The sequence below is a fragment of the Apodemus sylvaticus genome, chromosome 6 (assembly GCF_947179515.1).
Source record: "Apodemus sylvaticus chromosome 6, mApoSyl1.1, whole genome shotgun sequence".
Lineage (NCBI taxonomy): Eukaryota > Metazoa > Chordata > Mammalia > Rodentia > Muridae > Apodemus > Apodemus sylvaticus.
The window spans coordinates 56,336,828-56,360,546 of NC_067477.1; the positions used below are offsets into that span (position 1 = coordinate 56,336,828).

At 40.1% G+C, this 23,719-nt stretch overlaps 1 protein-coding gene across 2 annotated transcripts; it reads left to right on the forward strand.

Annotated features, from left to right (window-relative positions):
- The first annotated feature begins 19,892 nt into the window (after positions 1-19,892).
- Positions 19,893-20,537, forward strand: Rpl10l (ribosomal protein L10 like). Of its 2 annotated transcripts, XM_052184703.1 has the most exons (2): positions 19,893-20,001; positions 20,083-20,537. In XM_052184703.1, exons 1-2 carry the CDS (start codon positions 19,893-19,895, stop codon positions 20,535-20,537), a joined length of 564 nt encoding a protein of 187 aa, XP_052040663.1. The 2 variants fall into 2 exon arrangements, with proteins under 2 accessions (XP_052040663.1, XP_052040662.1); XM_052184702.1 differs by having other exon boundaries at positions 19,893-20,537.
- Positions 20,538-23,719: the final 3,182 nt, after the last annotated feature.

Consider the following 23,719-nt stretch of genomic DNA (forward strand, 5'->3'; position numbering starts at 1 on the left):
GAAAATATCAGTGTCTTATAAATTCAAGGGATGATTTATGAGTTTCCAATACACACACACACACACACACACACACACACATATATATATTCAGAAACTTATGTAATTAAAAATATGAATCCAGAAACTGTATTTTTTTCAAAACTATAATGGCAGTTCTACATTCCTTACAGAATAAGGTCATTTATTTTTGCAAGTAGGGAACAGCTGTGACATGTTTGAAACTGGATTTTAAACTCCAAACCAGTGCTGTGAATCCTGTCATTTTAGTATTACTGGCTCCTCTGACCCTTGAATACAAAGATTTTGTTCTTTTTGTTTTGCTTTTATTTAGATATGGCATATAAGATTCTAATTTCTGGACTATACCTACCTCCTATTTTATTTTGATGCAATAAATGATTAATGCAATGCAATTGTGTTGTATAAAAAACAAACAAGGGCCTTTTTGCATTATTCCACCTTAGAATATTACCAAATTTATATTCAAGTTCTACTGAATTCTTTAACATTTTTTTAATTTCCTGGGAATTCTTAATTGGAAGCTAAAATCAGAAAATAAAAAGAATTTTACTTCTTCCTTTTCAGTCTGTATACTTCACATCTGTCTTGCTAGGGATGGATGCTGGGCTTCATTCACATTTGTGAAGCAATGGCTGTATCACTGGGCTGTTCCCCAAGCCTGGATGCCTCCACATGGTTTCTTTTTTATATCTTTGCCTACTACTCTGGCTATTGCTGTACTACAATACTGAATAGATGTAAAAGAATAAATATCTTGGTTTTTATTTGTGAATTTAGGAAAATCAAATTTTCCTTGTTAAATATGTTAGTTGAATGTTATCCAAGATGCTCTTTATCTATTTTGTTTAATATTTTTAATAAAAGAGTGCTGGGTTTCCAACAAGGAGCTGAAAGAATTAGATGCACATATTTTGCACCCAACCAATGGACAGAATCTGCTGACCCCTGTGGTAGAATTAGGAGAAAGCTGGAAGAAGCTGAGGAGGAGGGCAACCTTGTAGGAGGACCAGCAGTTCCAATTAACCTGGACCCCTGAGATCTCTCAGACACTGGACAACCAACCAGGCAGCAAACACCAGCTTATATGAGCCCCCCACAACACATATACATTAGAGGACTGCTGGGTCTGGGTTTAGTGAAAGAAGATGCACCTAACCCTCAAGAGACTGGAGGTCCCGGGAGTTTAAAGGTCTGGTAGGGTGTGGGACAGGAAATGGAACATCCTGGTGGAGACAGGGGTTGGGAAGGAGGTATGGGATGTGGAATAGTTGGAGGGTGGACAGGGAGGGGAATAAAATCTGGAGTTAAAAAAAATGAGTGAATGAATGAATGAATAAAATATTTTTAAAAAAGAAAAAAGAGTGTTAGGTTTTATCAAATATATTATCATGTGTCTATTGGAAGATTCAAGTGGTTTTCATTCTTATTTTTACTTTTCTATGTTGTAAAACAATTCATATTTGATTATATTATCTATTCCTTGCTTTATGTTCCTGAACTTGGTTTACAAAGTTTATTGAAGATATAAATAAAGAATATTTTTTCTATAATTTTTATTTATTTTGACTTATAAGTCTGTTTATCAAGGTAACACTGGTAATAACTTCTGTTTTCAGAGCAGTTTACTAAGGCTGATATGAATATTTGATATAATGTACTTATCTAGATGTAGGCTTTATTTGTGAGAAATTTATAAATTTCCCATTCACAAATTGAATTTAAGATTTATCTCTCTTCACTTATTATAGGTCTACTCAATTTCTCTGTTTAAAGTTAGAGTGTTTTTCCTTTCCTTTCTATCATTATTATAATTTTTATTTTTATAAGATCTTTCCATATAGATCAGACTTGATGAATGAATAATTTTTTTGGCCTTAGTACAGTTAGTATGAGTCTTAGAATCTGTCTATTTCCCAACCACTATAACCGCTTTGATTATAATTACTCAACTGCTGCCATGCATACAGAACATCATGGTTCTTTTGTTGCTTTTTTATTTCCTTTATGCTTTTATCACTTCTGATTGATACTTAGATGTGAAAGTTTTAGTTGATTTATTTCCAGGTTTGCTAATTAACTCCCTGTATAAAATAAAGTAGGCTCATCTAATGAATTATTAATTTCAGCTATTTTATTTTCTTACTCTAGAATTTCCATTTAGTTTGTAAAATGTTGACAATCCTTTAGTTGTGTGTAGCACAATTATCTTTTATCCCTTACACTATCCTGCTCACTCACTTTCCCCCAAATGTCCCTGATACTTTCCTGTGTTTTCTCCTAATAGTTTCTGTCTGTTTACTACTAGTCTCTATGTGGCAAACATGATCCCACTTTTCCCTTTGGTTCTTTAGATTCCATTTCCTGTGTCTCTGAACACATCTGTAATTGTAGCATTAAGGCCCTTTTGATAAGATCAATATCTAGGCTTCTTTAGTGATAATTTCTCTTAATTGTTTTCATTCTTGGTCTATGAATGTTGCTCGGTCTCTGAGTTTCCAATTTGGTTTTTGTTGAAATCTAGACATTTCGAATGATGCTTGCAATTTTAATTTTTATAAGATCTTCCCATATAGATCAGACATGATGAATGAAGATAATTTTCAAATGCAGGTGTATCTCTTCATCTGGATTTACTGATATATATGATAGGCTGGCTGGACTGCAAGCTTTCAGGTTCTGCTTGCCTCTATCTAAACCTCAATGCTGGGATAATGGACATGTACAGCCTAAACTTCTTTTGTGCTTGGGATTTGAAGACAGGTCCTCCTGCTTATCTAGTAAAAACACTTATCCACTCCCCACAAAACCATCTCCCTGGCCACATCCTGAGTAATTCTTCCAATAATGTATTCTCTATTGCATATGTCATTGAAGACATTGTTCTCTATTTTATATGTTCATTGAAAGTATTCTGTTGGATGAGGAGATAGAAATTTCCTTATTTATACTGCACCAATATGCTCTCTATACTTAAGTTCAGGGTTCCATTTGTGCATCTGGGTATTTTGTCAATGACTTATCAGTTTATAACATTGTAGTATGTTCGGCTATCATTTTCTTAGGACCTCTTAGGGAAGGGATGAGAACTTCCTCTGGAAGCTCTGAGCATATGTAGAACTTTATACATGTATATGATCATTTAGATTCCTGGGTCAAATAAAAGATTTTCAAATCTCCTTCAAAGTATTTCATTACTAAGATATAGCTTTTAAGATTTTAGGCACTTTTCTGCATGAATATATTTTACCCTAAACAAAGTCAAACAGCTGCCACTGACTGTTTGCAACAAACAACTGAGTAATGAGGCTTTGCCCACTGAGTCAGATTTAGGGGAGACCAGATAAACAGTCTTAACATTTCACTGGCCCTCTGGTGGTGGTGAGCCTCCTGATATTCATCAACCTCATATTACATTTGAGCAGGAGAAAATGGAAAAGGAACAGGTTAATCTGAGGGCCTGAGCCACTGGTGTTCTGTTCAGGAAGTTGTCTTCTCTACCAATGAGTTCAAGGCCATTTTCCATTTTCTCTTCTATTAGATTTAATGTTTCCAGTTTTATGGTGAAGTCTTTGATCTACTTGAACTTGTTTGTATTTTGGGCAAGGTGATAAATATAGATATATTTGTATTCTTCTAAATACAGACATCCAGTTAGTCCAGCACCATTTGTTAAAGATTCTTTTTATTCCAGTGTATGGTTTTTTTTTTCCAATATCAAGTATTCATAGGTGTGTGGGTTTATTTCTGGGTCTTTGGTTCAATCCCATTTATCAACTTGTCTTTTTTTTTTTTCCTTGAGACACAGTTTCTCTATGTAGCCCTGGCTGTCCTGGAACAAACTCTGTAGACCAGGCTGGCCTCGAACTCGGAAATCTGCCTGCCACTGCCTCCCAAGTGCTAGGATTAAAGGTGTGTGCCACCACTGCCCGGCTAACTTGTCTGTTTCTATGCCAATACCATACAGTTTTTATTTCTATTGCTCTGTAGTACAGCTTGAAACCAGGGATTTTTTTTTTTTTCTATCTGGATTGTTTTGCTATCCTGGGTTTTTTCCATATGAAGGTGAGGATTTTTCTCCCAAGGTTGTGTTGCAATCTTGCTGGGAACAGCATTGAATCTGTACACTGTTTTTGATGAGATCTGCATTTTTACTATATTAATCCTACTGATTCATGAGCATGGAAGATCTTTTCCATCTTCTGCTTGATATCTTCAATTTCTTTCTCCCAAGACTTGAAGTTCTTGTCAAACAGGTCTTTCACTTGCTTGATAAGAGTCACACCAACATATTTTATATTGTCTGTGGCTATTGCAAAGGGTATTATTTCTCTGGTTTTTTTCACAGCCCATTTATTGTTTGTATAAAGGAGGGCTTCTAATTTTTTTTAGTTAATTTTGTGTATATCCATTTTGCTGAAGGTGCTTATTGGCTATAAGAGTTCTTTGGTAGAATTTTTGGGGCCACCTATGTATACTATAATATCATTTGTGAATAGTGACTGTCTCAGAGTTTTACTGCTATAAACAGACACCATGACCAAGACAACTCTTATAAGGACTACATTTAATTGGGCCTGACTTACAAGTTCAGGTTCAGTTCATTATCACCAAGGTGGGGGCAATGCAGCATCTAGGCAGGCATGGTGCAGGAGGAGCTAAGAATTCTTTTGTTTTGTTTAGATATTTTCTTTAATTACATTTCAAGTGTTTTCCCCTTTCTAGGTCTCCCCTCCAGAAACCTCCTATCCCATCCTCCCTCCCCCTGATTCTATGAGGCTGCTCCCCCCCCCACACCCCACCCCTCACCCACACCCAGTCTTCCCACCTTGGCATTCCCTACAATGGGTTATTGAACACCCTCAGGCCTAAGGGCTTCTCCTCCCACTGATGCCAACAAGGCCACCCTCTCCCACATATTTGCCCTGAGCCATGGGTCCCTCCATGTGTACTTTTTGGTTGGTGATCCAGTCCCCAGGCGCTCCAGGGGGTCTGGCAGGTTGATACTGTTGCTCCCTCCATGGGGCTGCAAACCCTCTCAGAGGAGCTGAGAATTTTAGATCTTCATCTGAAGCCTGCCAGCAGAATACTGACGTCCAGGCATCTAAGATGAGGATCTTAAGACACAGTGACACACCTACTCCAACAAGGCCACACCTCCTAATAATGCCACTCCCTGGGCCAAGCAATACAACCCATCACAGTCACTAAGATCAACAAGTAATAAATGGGAACTCATGAAACTGAACAGCTTCTTTAAGGCAAAGGGCACAATCAATAGAGCAAAGCAGCAGCCTACAGACTGCAAAAAGACGTTCACTAACCTACATTTGATAGAGGGCTAATGTCCAAAATAAATAAAGAACTCAAAGTTAGAAACAAACAAATAAAATATCCCCAATTAAAAAATGGGGTATGCCAAGCGGTGGTGGCACACACCTGTAATCCCAGCACTCTGGGAAGCAGAGACAGGCAGATTTCTGAGTTCTATGCCTGGTCTACAGAGTGAGTTCCAGGGCTATACAGAGAAACCCCACAAAAACAAAAAGAGGGGGCACAAAGCTAAATAGATTTCTCAACAGAGGAATCTCAAATGCTTGAGAAACACATAAAGAAATGTTCAACATTAATTATCAGGGAAATGCAAGGCAAAGTGATCCTAAAATTTTATCTTACATCCATCAGAATGGTTAAGATCAAAAACTCAAGTGACAGCACATGCTGGTGAGGATGTAGAGAAAGAGAAACACTCCGCCACTGTTGGCTGGTGTGCAAACTTGTACAGCTACTCTGGAAATCAATCTGGCAGATTTTCAGAAATCTGTGCCTAAATATTTCTGCCTAAAGAAGCAGCTATACTGCTCTAGGGCATATAACCAAAGGATGTTCCACCACAGGGGCTGTGTTGCACTATGTTCATAGCAGGTTTTTTTTTTTTTTTCAAAATAGCCAGAAACTGGAAACAACCCAGACAGATGCCTCTCAAGAAGAATGGATATTCTTTTGTGTGATTCTTTTGAGTGATTCATTTACACAATGGAATGCTACTCAGATATTAAAAACAAGGACACCAGGAATTTCACAGGAAAATGGAAGGAACTAGAAAATATCATCCTGAGTGAGGTGACCTAGACACAAAAGAAAATGCATGGTATGTACTCACTGATAAGTGGATACTAGCCATAAAGTACAGGGTACCTATGCTGTACTTCACAGACCCAAAAAGCTAAACAAGAAGCAAGGATGCTTAAATATTACTTAGAAGGAGAAATAAAATAATCATAGGAGGCAGATGAATGGAGGGAACAGGGTAGGATAAGGATAAGGAGAGGAATGGGGTCCAGGATCAGGTAAGGGGAGAGACAGGAGAGAGTACCAGATGACCAGAAGAATGAATGGAAATTGCAAATGGCAGGAGTGGGGCTGGGTGGCATATCTAGGACATACCAGGAGCCTATGAGGAAGACTTTAGCTGAGACTATTAGCAGTAGGGATATGGAAACTTAAGTGGCCACCTCCAGTAGTCAGACAGGACCCCTGATAGCAGAATAAGGATACCAACCCACGTACAAAACCCAAAATTTGTCCTGTCCATAAGAAATGCAGGGATGGGGGATGGAGCAGAGAGTGAGGGTATGGCCAACCAATAATCAGTACAACTTGAGACCTGTCCCAATGGGCAAGCACCAATCTCACTATTAATGATCATACTTGCAGATAGGAGCCTGGCAAAACTTTCCTCTGATAGGCTCCACCCAGCCTCTGATTAATCCAGCTGCAGAGACCCAGAGCCAAACATTGGATGTTGCTCTGGAGTCTTATGGAGGAATTGGGGGAAGGATTTGGGCACTGGAGGGGATGGGAACTCCTCAGGAAACTGACAGAGTCAGCTAACTGGGACACTTGGGACTCTCAGAGAATGAAACACCAACTAAAGTGCATATGTGGCCTGGACCTAGAGCTACCTCCCCACCACATATGTAGCAAATGTGCTAGGATGTAGCAGATGTGCTAGGATGGAGGATTCCCAGGGGGCCTCCACCCTTTCAAAGGAGAAGGGAAGAGGGGTAGGGGAAGGGACTGTGTGAGGGTGGGCCAGGAAGTGGGGGGCAGTGATCAGGATGTAAAGTGAATAAATGTATTTTTAAGAAAGAAAGGGAGGAAGGAAGGAAGGATAGTAGATTAACTATAAGACTCAAGGTCTTACTGAGGAGAAGCAAAGTCTGTAGAATAATTCTTCAATCCCTGATTTAAATTCAAGCCCAGGACCTTGTGTGTTCTAGGCAAATCATCTGCCCCCAGGCTGTAAGCTATCACCAAGGAATTGAATGTAGGAAATTTGCTCCAGGTAAGATCCCAGATCCCAGACAGCATATGCCAACATATGTGGCAACTGCCACAGTGTATGAGGACCCTTTTAGGTGTTTTCAGTTACCATCTAGTAAACTACAAGAAAATTCCTGAGCCAAGATGAGCCTGTTCATCTTTAGGAGAGTCAGTAATGATAACCATGGGTTGTTTTATTGCAGAGGTCCTGATTCACAGTAACAGATTCCTGCAACAGATTTGAATGCCGAAGGTGGAGTCCATGCTTCCCAACTCTAAATATGTGACACTGGCTTTAAGTCTTATTAGTGTGAACAGTTTTAAAGACCTATAGAGAATATAAAATAAAATAAGACCTATAGAGCTGATGGAATTCTGAAGAAAACTGACAAAGCTTTTTGTGGGTACTGAAAATCTGAAAAAAAAAAAAAAGATTATGGGAATTTAGAAGAAAGAAAGATGCTGGTGTGTCCTGGCAGAAGGTTTACCATTGTTGTCTGCAGTAGAATAGAAAATATGTTCAGTGAAGTAGACATCTAGCAGAAAAGATTTCAGGCAAAGTACTGGAGATGCCACCTGGATTCTTCTAGTTAGTTGTAATAAAATGAGAAGAGAGATTTGTTAATGAACAGATGGTTAAATATAAAGGAACTCAAATTAGCATATTTCAAAAATAAAACTGCTCTTCCTTCCCAGATTTTCCAAATAGAAAACAATTTTCTAAATCAGAAATAACTTCCAGGCAAAGATTAAATTCCAGGCACTCTCAGTAAAAAATAGGCCCAAGAAAGTACGGCTGCTAAGCCCTTTGTTAAGATTTCACAAACTATTATCTTATTGCTCAGATCTCTTCAAAGTCAAAATGCTCTCCAAGATGTTTAAGAATGCGCCTTAGTACCTTAAATTAAGGGCTGTGGTTTCTAAAATTTAACCTTGGATTTTCCCATATAATCCCAGGGAATCTAAGATAGAGAACAGTTTACGACACAGATTGGAGAGTAGATCTTTGACTAGTAATAAGACCATAAATTCATAAATACAACTCAAAAGACTATAAAAAACAAAAACCCAAAACACAGACAAACAAAAAAATACCAGTGCTCAATACAATTGAATCACTGGAAAGACCAACCTGCTAGGCTACTGAATACAGAGAGGGTACAAAAACAAAGCAGGTCTTTGTCCACTTGGACTTGAGTACAAAGTAGACTTAAATATACTAAGGGGTAGGTATAAGCATAAGAAGCATAAGCCACTTTTGGTAGAAAATGAAGGACTATTGAAAGGATAGATCTAAGAGCCCAGAAGCTGCAGTCAAAATGTTCAGACAATTATGTCCATGAGGCATGGCCGAGCCACAGAACAGAAGCTGGCAACATACATGTGGACCCTTGTGCATCCCTGAAGATAAAGTATGTAGATATCTTTCAGGTATTCTTCAATATCTGTGTGGTCATGCTATACATGTTAGGACTTTGGGGCCAATAATTTCATTCTTCATGCACAAGTGTTCATTTCATATTGACTGAAAGAGAAATTCTTTATAATTGAACTTGATTTAGACTATTCACATTAGTACTTCAAACCTGAACTTAAATCCATTATAGATGGATAAATGCATATATGGAGAATTTTATTTTATATCTTTGAGAAATATAAATTATTTGTGTCCAGGTACAGGTAATCTGTTAGATAGCTGACTCACATACCTGGCTACCTTTCTTGGCCTGAACAATTTAAGGAACCCAGGCTCCATACTTTGAGGCATATTGAGGAAATATGTGTTATTCTAACTGGTAATATCAGTCAAAATCCACCTACCAGCACTAATTGGTGAACATGTAGGATCTAAAGTTCAAGATGACCTCAGACTCAGAAATCATACTGTTGTGATATCACAAGCAGGCCCTTCCTTCTTACTTTGATTGATAGGAGACAACAACGGAAGACTGATAATTTGGGGTCAGTCTAAAGGGCAATTATCATGACTTTGATTGGAATGAAGTATGCTCATGTGATAAGTTGCAGGGCCCATTAATGGATGGATGGTTGCTGCTAGTTTTGGTCTGATGTAATTTCCTCTCAAGCTGTCCTGACTTTTCCCTGTGCTGACTCATGCAGTCTTAGCATTGGGAAAGTAGATAAATGGAAAGAAGAAATGGACCATTCACTGTAAAAAACAAAATAGATCTCACTGACTCATGATCTCAAACTTATTTATTAAATAACAGCAAATAATGGACCGTAAAATAGACTCGATGAAGATGGCAGAAGTATTTTTACCATCAAGAACCAAAAAACTAAAACAATTTCAAATTTTATCAGTAGCTTAAATTAATTAAATAAACAGTCTAATTGACATTAATAGACTCTGAATGATTTTTAAAATACTACAAAATTTAATTAATAGAGACTTAATGAATGTTTTTTTAGCTTATTAGAGGAAAGCATTAACTTTCTGGTTAATGTGACATGAGCGCCAGCTCCAGTGGAGCCAGTGAAGGAATCACATAACTTGAGAGAGAATCTTTTATTTTTTATTTTTACTTTTATTATTATTATTATTATTATCATTATTTTGGTTTTTCAAGACAGGGTTTCTCTGTATAGCCCTGACTGTCCTGGAACTCACTCTGTAGACCAGGCTGGCCTCGAACTCATAAATCCTCTTGCCTTTGTTTCTCAAGTGCTGGGATAAGGTACCACCACACCTTTTTTCTGTGAGAAATAATCTTCTCAGCAGCTTTCCATTTCTTGCCAGAGAGAGGTTTATGATAATACAGAAAATAAATATCAGTCAAAATTGAGGGTAGAGTAAGCTGCTGAGACCAACGTCATAACTGCTTGTCTATATACTCTTCAGAAAATGTTCATTTGTCAATTCAATAAGGAAGTATGTGAACAAAGAGGAGGCCTTGGCAAAGGCCAAAAGTGGCTGACTTTGCGGGGCAGTCGTGGCACAGGCCTTTAATCCCAGCACTTGGGAGGCAGAGGCAGGTGGATTTCTGAGTTCGAGGCCAGCCTGGTCTACAGAGTGAGTTCCAGGACAGCCAGGGTTACACAGAGAAACCCTGTCTTGAAAAACAAAAACTTTGAAGCCTTGTCCATCATAACCTTTGTACTTTTACAATAACTAACCAAGTGTGAGACTATGTTAGTCGAACTGGTCACTGTGTCCCTCTGAAATAGTGATATTACAGTTCCTAGCAGGGCGATACTAAGAAATGCAGAGGAAATGATGGTGAGGCATCAGTAGAGACAACACAGCTCACAGTCAAGCCAGGAGGGAACACTGTCTCTACATCATGGTCTATTGTGAAACACCAAGTGAGGGAATGCTCTATAGTGACCAAATGATTAACAGTGCAGAGAGTTCCTGTGGCAAAGAGGACATCCAAAGTATGTGCTACTCGGAGACTATAGGACATACTTTACTATTATTAATTATTATTATCATTTTATTATTATTATTATTATTTATCATTATCATTATGATTGTTAGGTTTTGAGCTCTGGAAAAGGAACTAAGGTGCATATTTTACATATCAAAGCAGAGCTGGCCCTCAGGTTCTCCCAGCTTCCCTCAGTCCCTACCTGCCATACCCTGCTCCCAACCTTGAATCTTCCAGCCTAGGGGCTAGACTGCCTCACCCAGAGGCTCCTCGCTATATAATACAGACATTTTGCCTTTTGTGAAAAATCAAAATCACAAATCCAGAAAGCAGTATACAAAACAGATGCTTCCTGCCTTCTCATTGTAATCATATTTCTAATACTGTTTAGTGCAAATCCTAAGTCCTCAACAGCTGCTTTGATGTAATATGTAAAGAAGTATACATATCTCTCACATGAGGTTGTGTCACAGAACAGACATATGGAGGAAGATGTGTTATCAAGGCTAAGTGTGTGCCTGCTTGCTTTCCCAGAATTCCTTAAAAATGATCTGACCATGCCTGGCCTAAGGGTGTACGCTATTAGGTTCACCCAGGAATGTCTCCTCTAGTTTCTTTAAGCCAACTAGCAGTGCTACAGTCAGTAACACTGGATGCCGTAAGCAGATTGTGTGCTTCTTCATGTTCCTGTTGGGTTACATGCCTCTAGGGATTTAAACTGACGTTAGAATATTTCTGTGGTATCAACCAGCATACACGACATGCACATTAGGAGCAGCTATCAACCCTTTGGGGGTCCCATATAAGATATCCTGCATACCAGAGACTTACATTAGGATTCATAATAGTTCCAAATTACATTTATGAAATAACAACACAAATAATTTTGCAATCAAGGCTCATGGTGACACGAGGAACTGTATTAAAGGGAGGAAGCATTAGAGCGTTCTCCCTACCTGCAAACTTCCACAATGAACAGATTACTAAACGTGCACCAGCACACTAGTAAACCTCATAGTGTATAGTCTTGGGGCTCTAGCTGCAGAATTTGCCAGAGGGATAAAACTAGCCCCAGATCTCTCAGAGATCTTACTTAATCCTCTATAAAGTCATCCGGCCTAATTCTTTCCTCTTATCACCACTTTAACATTGTCTGTACTCGTGTGTACACAGATACACTTATCTGCGCATGTACACGTGGGCCATAGGTCAATGTCGGGTGTCTGTTTCAGGTGCTCTCTACATGTTTTTAAATGATCTTTGAAGTGTATTTAGTGTGTGTGTACACATGTACAAGTGGAGGTCAGAGGACAACCGTTCAGGTTTGTCTCCACTCCTTCCACTATGTGTGTCCCAGGAATTGAAGTCACAATCTGGCTATTGAGTCGCCAGGATCTACCCGTTTCTGCCTCTTCCTTCCTAGTGCTGAGTTACAGAAGCTTGCCACCATGCCTGGCCTTTCTGTGGGTGCTGGGGAATCTAAACTCAGATCCTCATGCTTTTGCAGTCCTGTGAGCTAGGCTTAGAATTGCTCCAGTGTCTGATGATGAGATGTAGACAGTTCTTCCCCTCACCTAGACACGGTCACACCAGGTAAGGGCAGCTATGGATTTGTGACAGGGCCTAGAGGGTGTCGCACTCCGGGAACTGGAACTTGACATTTTCCCTATTTATATGCAGTCAGATCCTCCAGATACTGGGATGTGAGACACTTTGTATGCCATCCAAGAATGTACCAGCTGAAGATGAACTTGAGATATTCTGAGCTCCCTATAATTCTCTGTCTGGTGTTCGTTGCTGACTTGTTTCCTGCTTCCTATTTCAGGGGTATAAAAGGATCTGTGCCATTAATGAACTTGCTGGCTTTGGTCATCAGCCCTGGCACCCCTCCTGTCGCTGGCATTTGATACCTTTCCTTATCCAACCCCCACCACACCCCTGGCCCACCCAGTTCTTACCTTCAGGGCTTGTCAGGACCCCTGATACTGCTGGTCAGGGTCAAATGGCACCAGAATAGAGACATGAGTAAAGAAGATAGGTACAGCCATTGTGATTCAGATTTAGACTTTAGGAAGAGGCAGAACAGTCAGGAGTAAAACCGTGGGGCAAGAAGATTCTTGGGAAGGGTCAATTTTTTTTTTTTTTTTTTTGCAAACGTTTCAGTCTCTGCCTCATTCACTGGCAAGCCAATGTCACTGAAACACTTAGAATACTGTTTTGCTTTTGTTCAAAGGATAAAAATAACAAATCAAGAAATAGGGATAAAAGGCCCTGTGGACTAGGAAGCTGTTTCAGTTCTTGAATTGCTTCCACTTTATGAGGCCTCAGAGGACGGTGAGGAAGTCTCTTCTTTTGATGATACAGTCATAAAATCATACCAAAAGGCTCTGGCCTGCTTGGCTGAGTCAAGTGCCCCTCCTCTTATATCATATAAGGGATTGTTAGATCCCCTGTTAAAACCTTCTGCCTTTCTATTGCAGAAGCTGGGTGAGGCTGAGTCTCTGAATAAGTATTTGGAACAGCAACAACAACAAAAAGCCTACTTGTTTTTCTGGATTAGTCCCACTAGGGAGGGAACTGCACCTCAGAGAAAGACAAGCAAGGTTGAAGCAGCCACAGTGGGTTGGGCCGGCAGGGTAGGGACGGTTGGGGGGAGGGGGGGCGGGAGGGTAGGGGGCAGGGTTGGCTTAAACATTTCACTCATCCATGGTCTAAGGTCTCTCCACCTTCTTTTCTATCCCCACTGCTGTCCTTCAGTTCTCCACACTGAGTTTTATCAGCTCAAGCCTAATTCCCTGAACTGTCTCTTAGATCCTAATTGGGCTAATGAGCTATCTCTCTATGTCAAATTGTCCTGTGTGTCTCTTAAAACAAGCAGAGAGGGGACTCTGAGATGCGGGGTTTGGCCCTCTCACCTTCAGATGCAAGCATTCTTTTTCCCCTTTGGTAAGTCCTCCAGACCCCTGCTCTGGGTTAGACTGGAGCTTTACTCTGTGACAGGAAAAAGAACAAAACAGCTTAAGAAAAAGGTAAAGGCTGTTTCCCTTGACTGATGGCAGGAGCTGCTGCAACCAACCTATAACTTTCCTTGGGGATTCGGAAGTTGTTGTCCTTTACCTGCCCCTCACCCCCACCTCCACCCACCCCAGCTCTGCATCTCCTCCTCACCTCTGAGAGAAATCTCTCAGATTCCATTCCTGATATGTTTTTAAAGGCAATGATGTGTTTTGTAGAGCTCAGTCTGGTACTGTGGGAGAAGATGTCTCAGCAGAGCCCATGCTGAGCCATCCCCTCTACCCTGAGGGTCCAATCTCACAGTGGGTTTAGTAGAGAATAGAGTTTATTTGGGGGTTGGGGGGGTCAAGAAGTGAGCAGAGGAAGGGGAAAGAAGGAGAAGGAGGGAGGGAGGGAGGGAGGGAGGGAGGGAAGGAGGGAGGGAAGGACGGACAGAGACAGAGACAGAGACAGAGACCAAGACCTACAAAGAAGACCAAACATCCCCAAGCCTATCTGGCTGTTGCTAGGTAACTGTTGGGCGGAGCCTAGATGAAATGCTAACAATTCCAACCGCCATCTGTGGACTAACTTTCTTGAGCTGAGAAAATGTTTATTTTGTAACTTTAGTTGCTTTGTTTTAATTTTGATAGTTTTGGAGGTAGGCTCTGCTGGTTCTCGGTGCTGTGGCTGCCTGATATTTCCGGCCCCTTTCCCTCTGTCGGAGGTAAATGATCTTTCCCTTCAATACTTCTCTGTTCCACACATGTCTGTCTATAGTTTTTCCAAAGCTGACAATATGTTGACTAAAGACCTCTATGTGGTTTCCCTTTCACAATGAAAGTCATAAAAATATTAAACAAATGTTCAAAATCTTGCTGTGTTAAAATGCTTTATTAAGCATATATAGTCTATTTATATATGATTACGCGTTGCTTCTATGCATCATGCACTTAGAAACAAATTATCTTATTCGCATGTAAACTAAAAGTAGTTAAATTGGCCTGACTTCATTTTGTTCACAGTGAAACTAGATTTAAAAAAAAAATAATAAATAATGATAATGGTCAATGGTCTGAAATCGTCCTTTAAAATAACTAACATGATTTTCTAAGTTAAAAATGTGGAAAGCTGGGCTGGTGAGATGGCTTAGTGGGTAGGAGCACCAACTGCTCTTCCAAAGGTCCTGAGTCCAAATCCCAGCACCCACATGATGGCTCACAACCATCTGTAATGAGATCTGATGCCCTCTTCTGGTGTCTAAAGACAGCTACAGTGTACTCACATATAATAAATAAATAAATATTTTTTTTAAAAAAATGTGGAACGCTGCTTTAAAAACATGATATTCATAATCACGCAATTGTGGTTAGAATGTTCTCCTTGATCCTTCTCCCAATTGTTGCTCTATAGTATGTTCCCTATTACTTAGATAATAATGTATGTTGTGCCTCTAAATGTGTTCTGTATATAAATGAATATATACATAAATACAAGCATTTTAAAGTTTTTTAAGAATATTTTTGACCTTTATGGTCTCTTCAGAAAAGAACAAAAAGGTTTTTCAAGATCCAATACAGGGTTCTGAAGTAAACAATTGACATCTGAATATTCTCAGCTGTGCCAGGTTAAAATGATGGTTGAAGGAACTGTTAAATGTCACCACTCCTTTACAGAACAGAAGATGAATGGGCCATGCCAGCCATTTCTATATAGACAAAAGGCTATAAAAGGGAGAGATCTATATACAACTACAGGATGTCCTCATAGAATAAAGACTTTTCTGTGTGACTGCTTATGTGTTACCCACACTCCTAACAGCGACCCCTTATCAATTCTCTGTAAAGAAGTCCTATAAACCCTCTTGTTCCAATGGTGAACTTTAAAATTGATTGTCCCTTGTTCTTGGGACCTAATAAAGAATGAATGGGCATACTTAGTAGCCCTGTCCTCTAAGGAAAAAGTTTCTCATGATGGATAATAAATCCATTTTTAATGCTATTATTTCTCATAATATTAAAAAATAAAATGTTAAGGGATGTTTATTAGTCAGCATTCACTAGAGTTGCAGAACTTATGGAATGAATCTCTCTATATATATACATATGTATATATATATATGTTACTGGATTTTAGTTTAGTTCGTATTACTTATATATTCAGTAATATATATATATATAGATATATATATTACTGGATTTTAGTTTATTTCAGATATAATCAAGTTGACAAATGAGAATAGTCATCAAAGGTTTTATATATAAAAGAAAAATTTTAAATAAAAATTTATATGTAAAAGGTAAAATGGATAGATATCTACAAAATAAAAACCTAAAAAAATTACAAGTTATAAAGGTCTAAATGAATTCACTTATATAAAATACATAAAAGATGAGATTTGAAAATAATATATGTGTTATTGAAATCTCTAAGGTACTAAACCAACAATTTTGCTAAAATGTATGTCAAAATATTTATTTAAAGATGTCTCCTAAGTTATTGCACTACAGTTAAGCATGCAGACTGGTGTAAATGAAAACAGTCCCATCAAAGACGCTCTTTAAAAAATAAGATGGCAGAAGCTAACTCCCTTCCTGTCTTAGTCAGGGTTTCTATTCCTGCACAAACATCATGACCAAGAAGTGAGTTGGGAAGGAAAGGGTTTATTCAGCTTACAGTTCCAAATTGCTGTTTATCACTAAAGGAAGTCAGGACTGGAACTCAAGCAGGCCAGAAAGCAGGAGCTGATGCAGAGGCCATGGAGGGATGTTACTTACTGGCTTGCTTCCCCTGGTTTGTTCAGCTTGCTTTCTTATAGAACACAAGAGCACTAGCCCAGGGATGGCACCTCCCACAAGGGGCCCTCCCCCCTTGATCACTAATTGAGAAAATGCCTTACAGCTGGATCTCATGGAGGCACTTTTCCAAATGAAGTTCCTTTCTCTATAACTCCAGCCTGTGTCAAGTTGACACACAAAACCAGCCAGTACACTTCCTTTATCCTCTAATTACACATCACCTTAATCATGCTATGTTTTCTGTACTGGCTGGTTTTGTGTGTCAACTTGACACAGGCTGGAGTTATCACAGAGAAAGGAGCTTCAGTTGGGGAAGTGCCTCCATGAGATCCAGCTGTGGGGCATTTTCTCAATTAGTGATCAAGGGGGGAGGGCCCCTTGTGGGTGGCACCACCTTTGGGCTGGTGTTCTTGGATTCTATAAGAGAGCAGGCTGAGCAAGTCAGGGGAAGCAAGTCAGTAAGAAACATCCCTCCATGGCTTCTGCATCAGCTCCTGCTTCCTGACCTGCTTGAGTTCCAGTCCTGACTTCCTTTGGTGGTGAACAGCAACGTGGAAGTGTAAGCTCAGTAAAACCTTTCCTCCCCAACTCGCTTCTTTGGTCATGATGTTTGTGCAGGAATAGAAACCCTGACTAAGACAGTTTTCCCTAAATAGCTATGTTTCCCCACCCCTCCATAGCTCACCCAGTAAGGTGGAAGGATCTATCTATCTGGATATTTAGCAAAGATTCAGCAGCCTTTGGCAACTTAGATATCTCTCACTAGGTCATGCACACGGTGGGTATAACTGTCTTTCTTTTACATTCCTGGTCTTCCCCCTGGAACTCTGATAAAACTGCTCTGGGTCAGGTTAGCAAGCACTTTACTCCCTGAGCCATCTCCCTTTTCCGTTTTTATTATCACAGGACTAATAATGTCTTTGTTTCTTAAACCTTTATCTATATTAAATAAAAATTCCAAAAACACAACTTCAAATTGCTCCTTCTATGCAGGCCATATTTATTTTAGCCTATTTCTAGCAGGGCAAACTGTATGGTATTTTTGCTTGTTTGTTTTCCTTTGGCTTATCATAATGTACATTGTGGATGGTAGTCGTATGACGGTAGGCTAGGCAAAAGAGTATACATGGCAAAAAAGATGTGCCAGCCTGGCCTCCCTTTCTCTAGCAACCTTCTGACTGCCTCATAAGTATGAGGAAGTATGAGTAGAGTAAAAAAAAAAAAAAAGCACCTTCCTAATTTTTTGTAGGACATATTACTTCAGGCCAAGTAACCCATGTTGGTTATTTTCTGGATTTTTGACAAAGGTTATCAGGTAAGCTACTATGATACCACTATTTAAGAAATTCTATAATTTTGGAAACATAAGGCAAGATCTAGACAGGTAGAAGACCTATATATACATGGACTCTGAGTAGTCATTTTACATTTACTTTACAGATTTCTTGCTTCCCAGGCTTATGATACACTCTGGGCACATACTACATATCCATAAAGTAAAAATATACTCAATCGTGTTCAGGCTATCTTTTTTTTCAGTATTGTAAAGTGTGTCCTAATGTTCTTGCATATATTTTTGAGCAGCCGGGTCTATTCATCATACTATAATCAATGAGAATAATTGTGTAAAATTCTTCAAAAGCGTCATGCTAACCAGGCCTCCTAATTTGTAAAATGGTTGTGACATGTGAAGCACCTTAACAATCACACCAGCCTTATTCTTTACTTTAAAGATGTCATTTTACTTGTACTCAGGGGCTTCACATATGCTTGGTCCCATTCGTCTGTTATGACACAGTACATATGATTACTCTGTCTAGATCAGGACTCCATACAGGGTCTCAGAGGTTATTTTTTCTTCCTCCTTTCCCCATTTGTCTAAAACGAGACCAAGTAGTACCATTTAACTCCTCTCATTCTATAAGCCAAGTATGGAGTCCAGAACCACTTGACTGAAAGAGGAATCAAAAAGTTATGGGTGTGGGGTCACTAAGAAATTCACCATGACACCGTAAATCTTAATAAGAGGTTTTTGTTGTTTTGTTATTAATTTAGGTATTGGTGTCCAATGTGGAGAGTGCTTCCAAGATATCACAAGGTGTATATATATGTATATATATATATATATATATACATATATATATGTATATATATATTGTCCTAGTCATCTTTATGAGGGGAGTAAGAAAATTTGATTACAAAATCAGGAATAGCAGTTAATCTTATGATTTATTATCTTGCTAGAACAGCAAGTTTTACAAGATCAGTTAACTTAAGAAAGGCCTTTACTTTGAGCTGGGCGTGGTGGCACAGGCCTGTAATCCCAGCACTTGGGAGGCAGAGGCAGGCAGATTTTGAGTTCGAAGCCAGCCTGGTCTACAGAGTGAGTTCCAGGACAGCCAGGGCTGTAAAGAGAAACCCTGTCTCAAAACCAAAAAAAAAAAAAAAAGAAGATTGTTTAGAGGATAGTCTTTAGTTTGTAGGCACTTTAACATTAAAAAAAACTCCTTTAGTAATAACATTAAGTCATCATTTCAACCAATTTTGTAGATACCATTTTGAAGAAAAAAGCCATTTCCTTGGGTTAAATTTGATATTTCATTTATTTTGTTTTTTAGATTTTATTATATATATATAAATTATATGTAAGTACACTGTAGCTGTCTTCAGACACTCCAGAAGAGGGCATCAGATCTCGATATGGATGGATGTGGTTGCTGGGATTGCACTCAGGACCTTCGGAAGAACAGTTAGTATTCTTAACATCTGAGCCATCTCTCCAGCCCCTTTATTTTATTTTTTAAGTTTCATATTTTAAAGTAATCAGTATACAACATGTATTAAAAAAAAACCTGGCTCTCATCCTCTGGTCCGTGCCAGAGGGCTCAAGCCAAAGGATCCACATAGATGAAGCCGAGCTGTTCCTTTACTTTTAAAAACCGAGCAACAGACCTTCAAAGCCCAGTGAGATCAGAGCGCTGGAAACTGGGTTATTGTTTTGTCAAACGGCAAACTAAGAATATCAAGTAACTGGAGGGAGGTGTGTTTGTTTGTTTTGTTTTTGTTTGTTTAAGTGTAGCAAACCTTTTTTAAAAATCTACTACAAAGCTTAAGGTCAAAGTTCCAAATTCAAGAAGATTAACAAGAAAGAAGCTGCCTGTTGCTTTCTTCGGCCTGAAAGAAGCCCTTTAGTATCTACCACTGGGGCCTGCGCGGGCTAGAGTGACCCGGAGGTGGAAAGGTCTATCTTCAAGTCCTCCTCAGCCTCTATGATCCCCGCAAGGCTTGATGGGTAACAGAAATTTGGCCTCCATTTTGCTGCTGGCTGTGGGCACGCACGGCTGAGGTTCCTGCTGTCGCCATGGGTCGTCGTCCGGCTCGCTGTTACCGGTACTGTAAGAACAAGCCGTACCCGAAGTCCCGTTTCTGCCGAGGGGTCCCCGATGCGAAGATCCGCATCTTTGACCTGGGTCGGAAGAAGGCGAAGGTGGATGAGTTTCCACTCTGTGGCCACATGGTCTCCGACGAGTACGAGCAGCTCTCCTCTGAAGCCCTGGAGGCCGCACGCATCTGCGCCAACAAGTACATGGTGAAGAGCTGCGGCAAGGACGGCTTCCACATCCGAGTGCGGCTGCACCCCTTCCACGTCATCCGCATCAACAAGATGCTGTCCTGCGCGGGCGCGGACAGGCTCCAGACCGGCATGCGAGGTGCCTTCGGGAAACCGCAAGGTACTGTGGCGAGGGTCCACATCGGCCAGGTCATCATGTCTATCCGCACCAAGCTGCAGAACAAGGAGCACGTGATCGAAGCCCTGCGCAGAGCCAAGTTCAAGTTCCCGGGCCGCCAGAAGATCCACATCTCCAAGAAGTGGGGCTTTACCAAATTCAACGCAGATGAATTTGAAGACAAGGTGGCGGCGAAGCGCCTCATCCCTGATGGCTGTGGAGTCAAATACATCCCAGAGCGTGGCCCTCTGGACAAGTGGCGAGCCCTGCATTCCTGAGGACTTTGCTGGCAGAAAAGAAGTACAGATGAGGTTACAGTTTGAAAATGTTAATTCCGTTCATAGAATATAGAATGTTACTTTGCATAGTATAGAACATTACAATGGAAAGTACCTGCCTTAAGGAGCAAGAGAACTGCAGTTTATAAAGAAAGTTTGCTATTTTGACCCATGTACTTTAAAGTTTTGGAGTATACTGCAGCAGCGTAGCAAACGTATTGTTGTGATGGTATAAATGATACTGTTACTATCTTGGATTAAGAATGGCTAGAGAAGTTGGAAGATGTGTGGAAAGTTCTTCTTTGTAGAAAATTAAACATGAAAATTACATTTCCACTGTAACTTTGGTTTTTTTGCTTTAAACTTGTCAGTATTATTTTTAGAATTATCCATAGCCTCAGGTTATCAATCTTAGAACAGTCGGGCTTACTGAAAGAGGATTTTCTAGACAAACCTTACATTGTCCTGCACTCAGGAGACAGTGATCCAATCTTTTTTTCATCACAGAAAGGTTATAGGTGACAACAGAGTTTATATTGCTTGTATTTGGGTCCCAGTAGAATCTACAAAGAAGAGAAAATGACACTAAATCAGCCATCTGCTCTGAGGGGTCTTGGAGAGGGTTTGTAATCTGTTGCTGTTTGCCCTGTACAATTACATTGATGAGGCAGGTGATTTCGATCTTACTTGAGAAACGATGTAACCTAAAACTGCTGGGTTTGTACTATTTAGTTTTGTTGTTACCCTACCTGCTTTTTGACTTAAACTTCTGAATCTTAATCCTGGAAATAGAGCTTTTGGTTTGCCTCCACCAAGGATGCATTTTCAAGGGCAACATATTTAATGGAAACAGAAAAAGGGGGCAGTAAACTGGTGGATATTTTGCATTTAGGAAAAGTCTTCTCCAGTCAAAAGTTACTGCATCTGACAGGTCCTTCCCTATAGGTTGCTCCTGTGTTTTCACACTAGTTACTATTTTAAACAATGCCTATATAGGAGTAGATAATTCTCAATAAGTAACAACATGAATTCATTCAAAAGGCTCATTAACATAAGTACCTGAAGTTTCACTTGATCCTTTGAGAACTTTAGGAAATTGCACCATGTGCAGTTAGGTAAAGTTTAACCAGATATTTTGACTCCAATGTGCATTTCCTTTTACATTTTGACATAATGTCTAAAACCCCAAATTATTTAAAAATACAAAAAAAAAAAAAAACCCAAACCAAAAACACAAGCTCTTGTTTAGCTATATATATATATATATATATATATATATAGCCATAAAAAATTTCTGTCACTGCTGTTCACCCTTTTTGGTTTCAAAGCTCTCAAATATGGAAGATTTGAAAAGAATCAAGGCTCTTCCTGAGATTGGATTCCTATCACAGAAGAAATCTAAAATACTAGTAGAAAAAAAAAACCCAGAAATGTAAGATTTTACGTGTTAAAAACTGGTGGGTGGCAAATGGATGGAACTAGAAAATAACATCCAGAGTGAGGTAACACATTCAAAAGGACATGCTTGGTTATGCACTCACTGATGAGTGGAAGGCCCATGGGAGGTTATTTCAGTCCCACTTAAAAGGGCGAACAAAATAAATCATGGGAGGCAGAGGGAAGGAGGGACCTGGGTGAGTGAGGAGACTGGGAGAGGAAGATGATCAGATATGGGTGAGGGGTAGGGAAAAGCTCAGAGCCAGGAGAATGAATGGAAATATGCAACCTCTGCAGGTGGGAGGTAGTAGGACACTCTAGAAAGTACCAGAGACCTTGGAGTTGAGAGACTCAGGACTCAATGGGGGTGACCTTAGCCAAAATGCCCAACAGTGGGGAGAGGGAATTGGAAGAGTCCTCCTCCAGTAGATAGCATCATGTGGAGGGACAGGGTTACCAATCCTCAGTCAAAATTTCTGACCCAGAATTGTTCCTGTCTAAAAGAACTGCAGGGACAAAAATGGAGAAGAGACTGAAGGAAAGGTGGTCCAGTGACCAACCCAATTTGATATCTATCTCATGGTGGGGCACCAAGGCCTGACACTATTACTGATGCTATGATGTGCTTGCTGACAGGAACTTGGTAGTATTCTGAGAGACCCTACTAGCAGATGACTGAGACAGAAGCAAATACTTACACCCAATCATTCCGCTGAAGTCAGGGACACCTGTGGTTGAGTTAGGGTAAAGATTGAGGAAGCTTAAGGGGAGGGAGACTCATAGGAAGACCAGAAGTCTCAACTAACCTGGAACCCCGGAGCTTCCAGAGACTGAGCCACCAACAAGGCAGCATACACTGGCTGGTCCGAGGTCCCTGACACAGAAATAGCAGAGGACTGCCTGGTCTGACCTCAGTGGGAGAAGATGTACCTAATCCTCTAGAGACTTGAGGCCCCAGGGAAGGGAGGTGCCTAGTGGGGGGAGGGAGAGGAGGGATATGTTGAAGAAGTGTGTGTGTGTGTGTGTTGGGGGGGGGAGGGGATCTGGGAGGAAGTAATGGCTGGAATGTAATTAATAATATAAATTTGAAAACTGGTGCGTAGGTGGCAGAAGATTTAGGGGAGAGGACTTTGTGCAGCATGGTCTGTGTGCATGAATGTATACTGTATATATTATACACATATTAAGACTGGAAGTCAGCTGGGTGGTGGTGGCGCACGCCTTTAATCCCAGAACTTGTGAGGCAGAGGCAGGCAGATTTCTGAGTTCAAGGCCAGCCTGGTCTACAGAGTGAGTTCCAGGACAGCCAGGACAGAGAAACCCTGTCTCGAAAAACCAAAAAAACAAACAAACAAACAAACAAAAACACCAAACCAAAAAAGAAAAAAAGACTGTAAGTCTGCCTTGGGTAATAAGGTTTTGTGTGTATGTGTGTGTGTGTGTGTGTGTGTGTGTGTGTGTGTGTCCTATTAGCCTAGGAATCCCTAGTTTGCCCCAGGGATCCTCTTTTCATTGCCTCTAAATCCTTGGAGTTAGAGGCTACAACCATACTGATTGCATGGACACCGGAATCCAAGTCCAAATGCCAGTCCTCTTAGCCTTCAGCAAGGACTCGGAATAACGGGCCATCTTTGAACATCTTACCCTATGTTTTGAGGGGTTTACCAGGTTCTGGAGGTTGCTAAATACAATAGACTGGGTGGCCAGCTTGCCTCAGCATCTGCCAGGCTCTGGCTTCCTAGTGT

Coding starts and splice junctions, on each gene's coding strand:
- Rpl10l (XM_052184702.1), top strand. CDS start 19,893: ATGGGTCGTCGTCCGGCTCGCTGTTACCGGTACTGTAAGAACAAGCCG.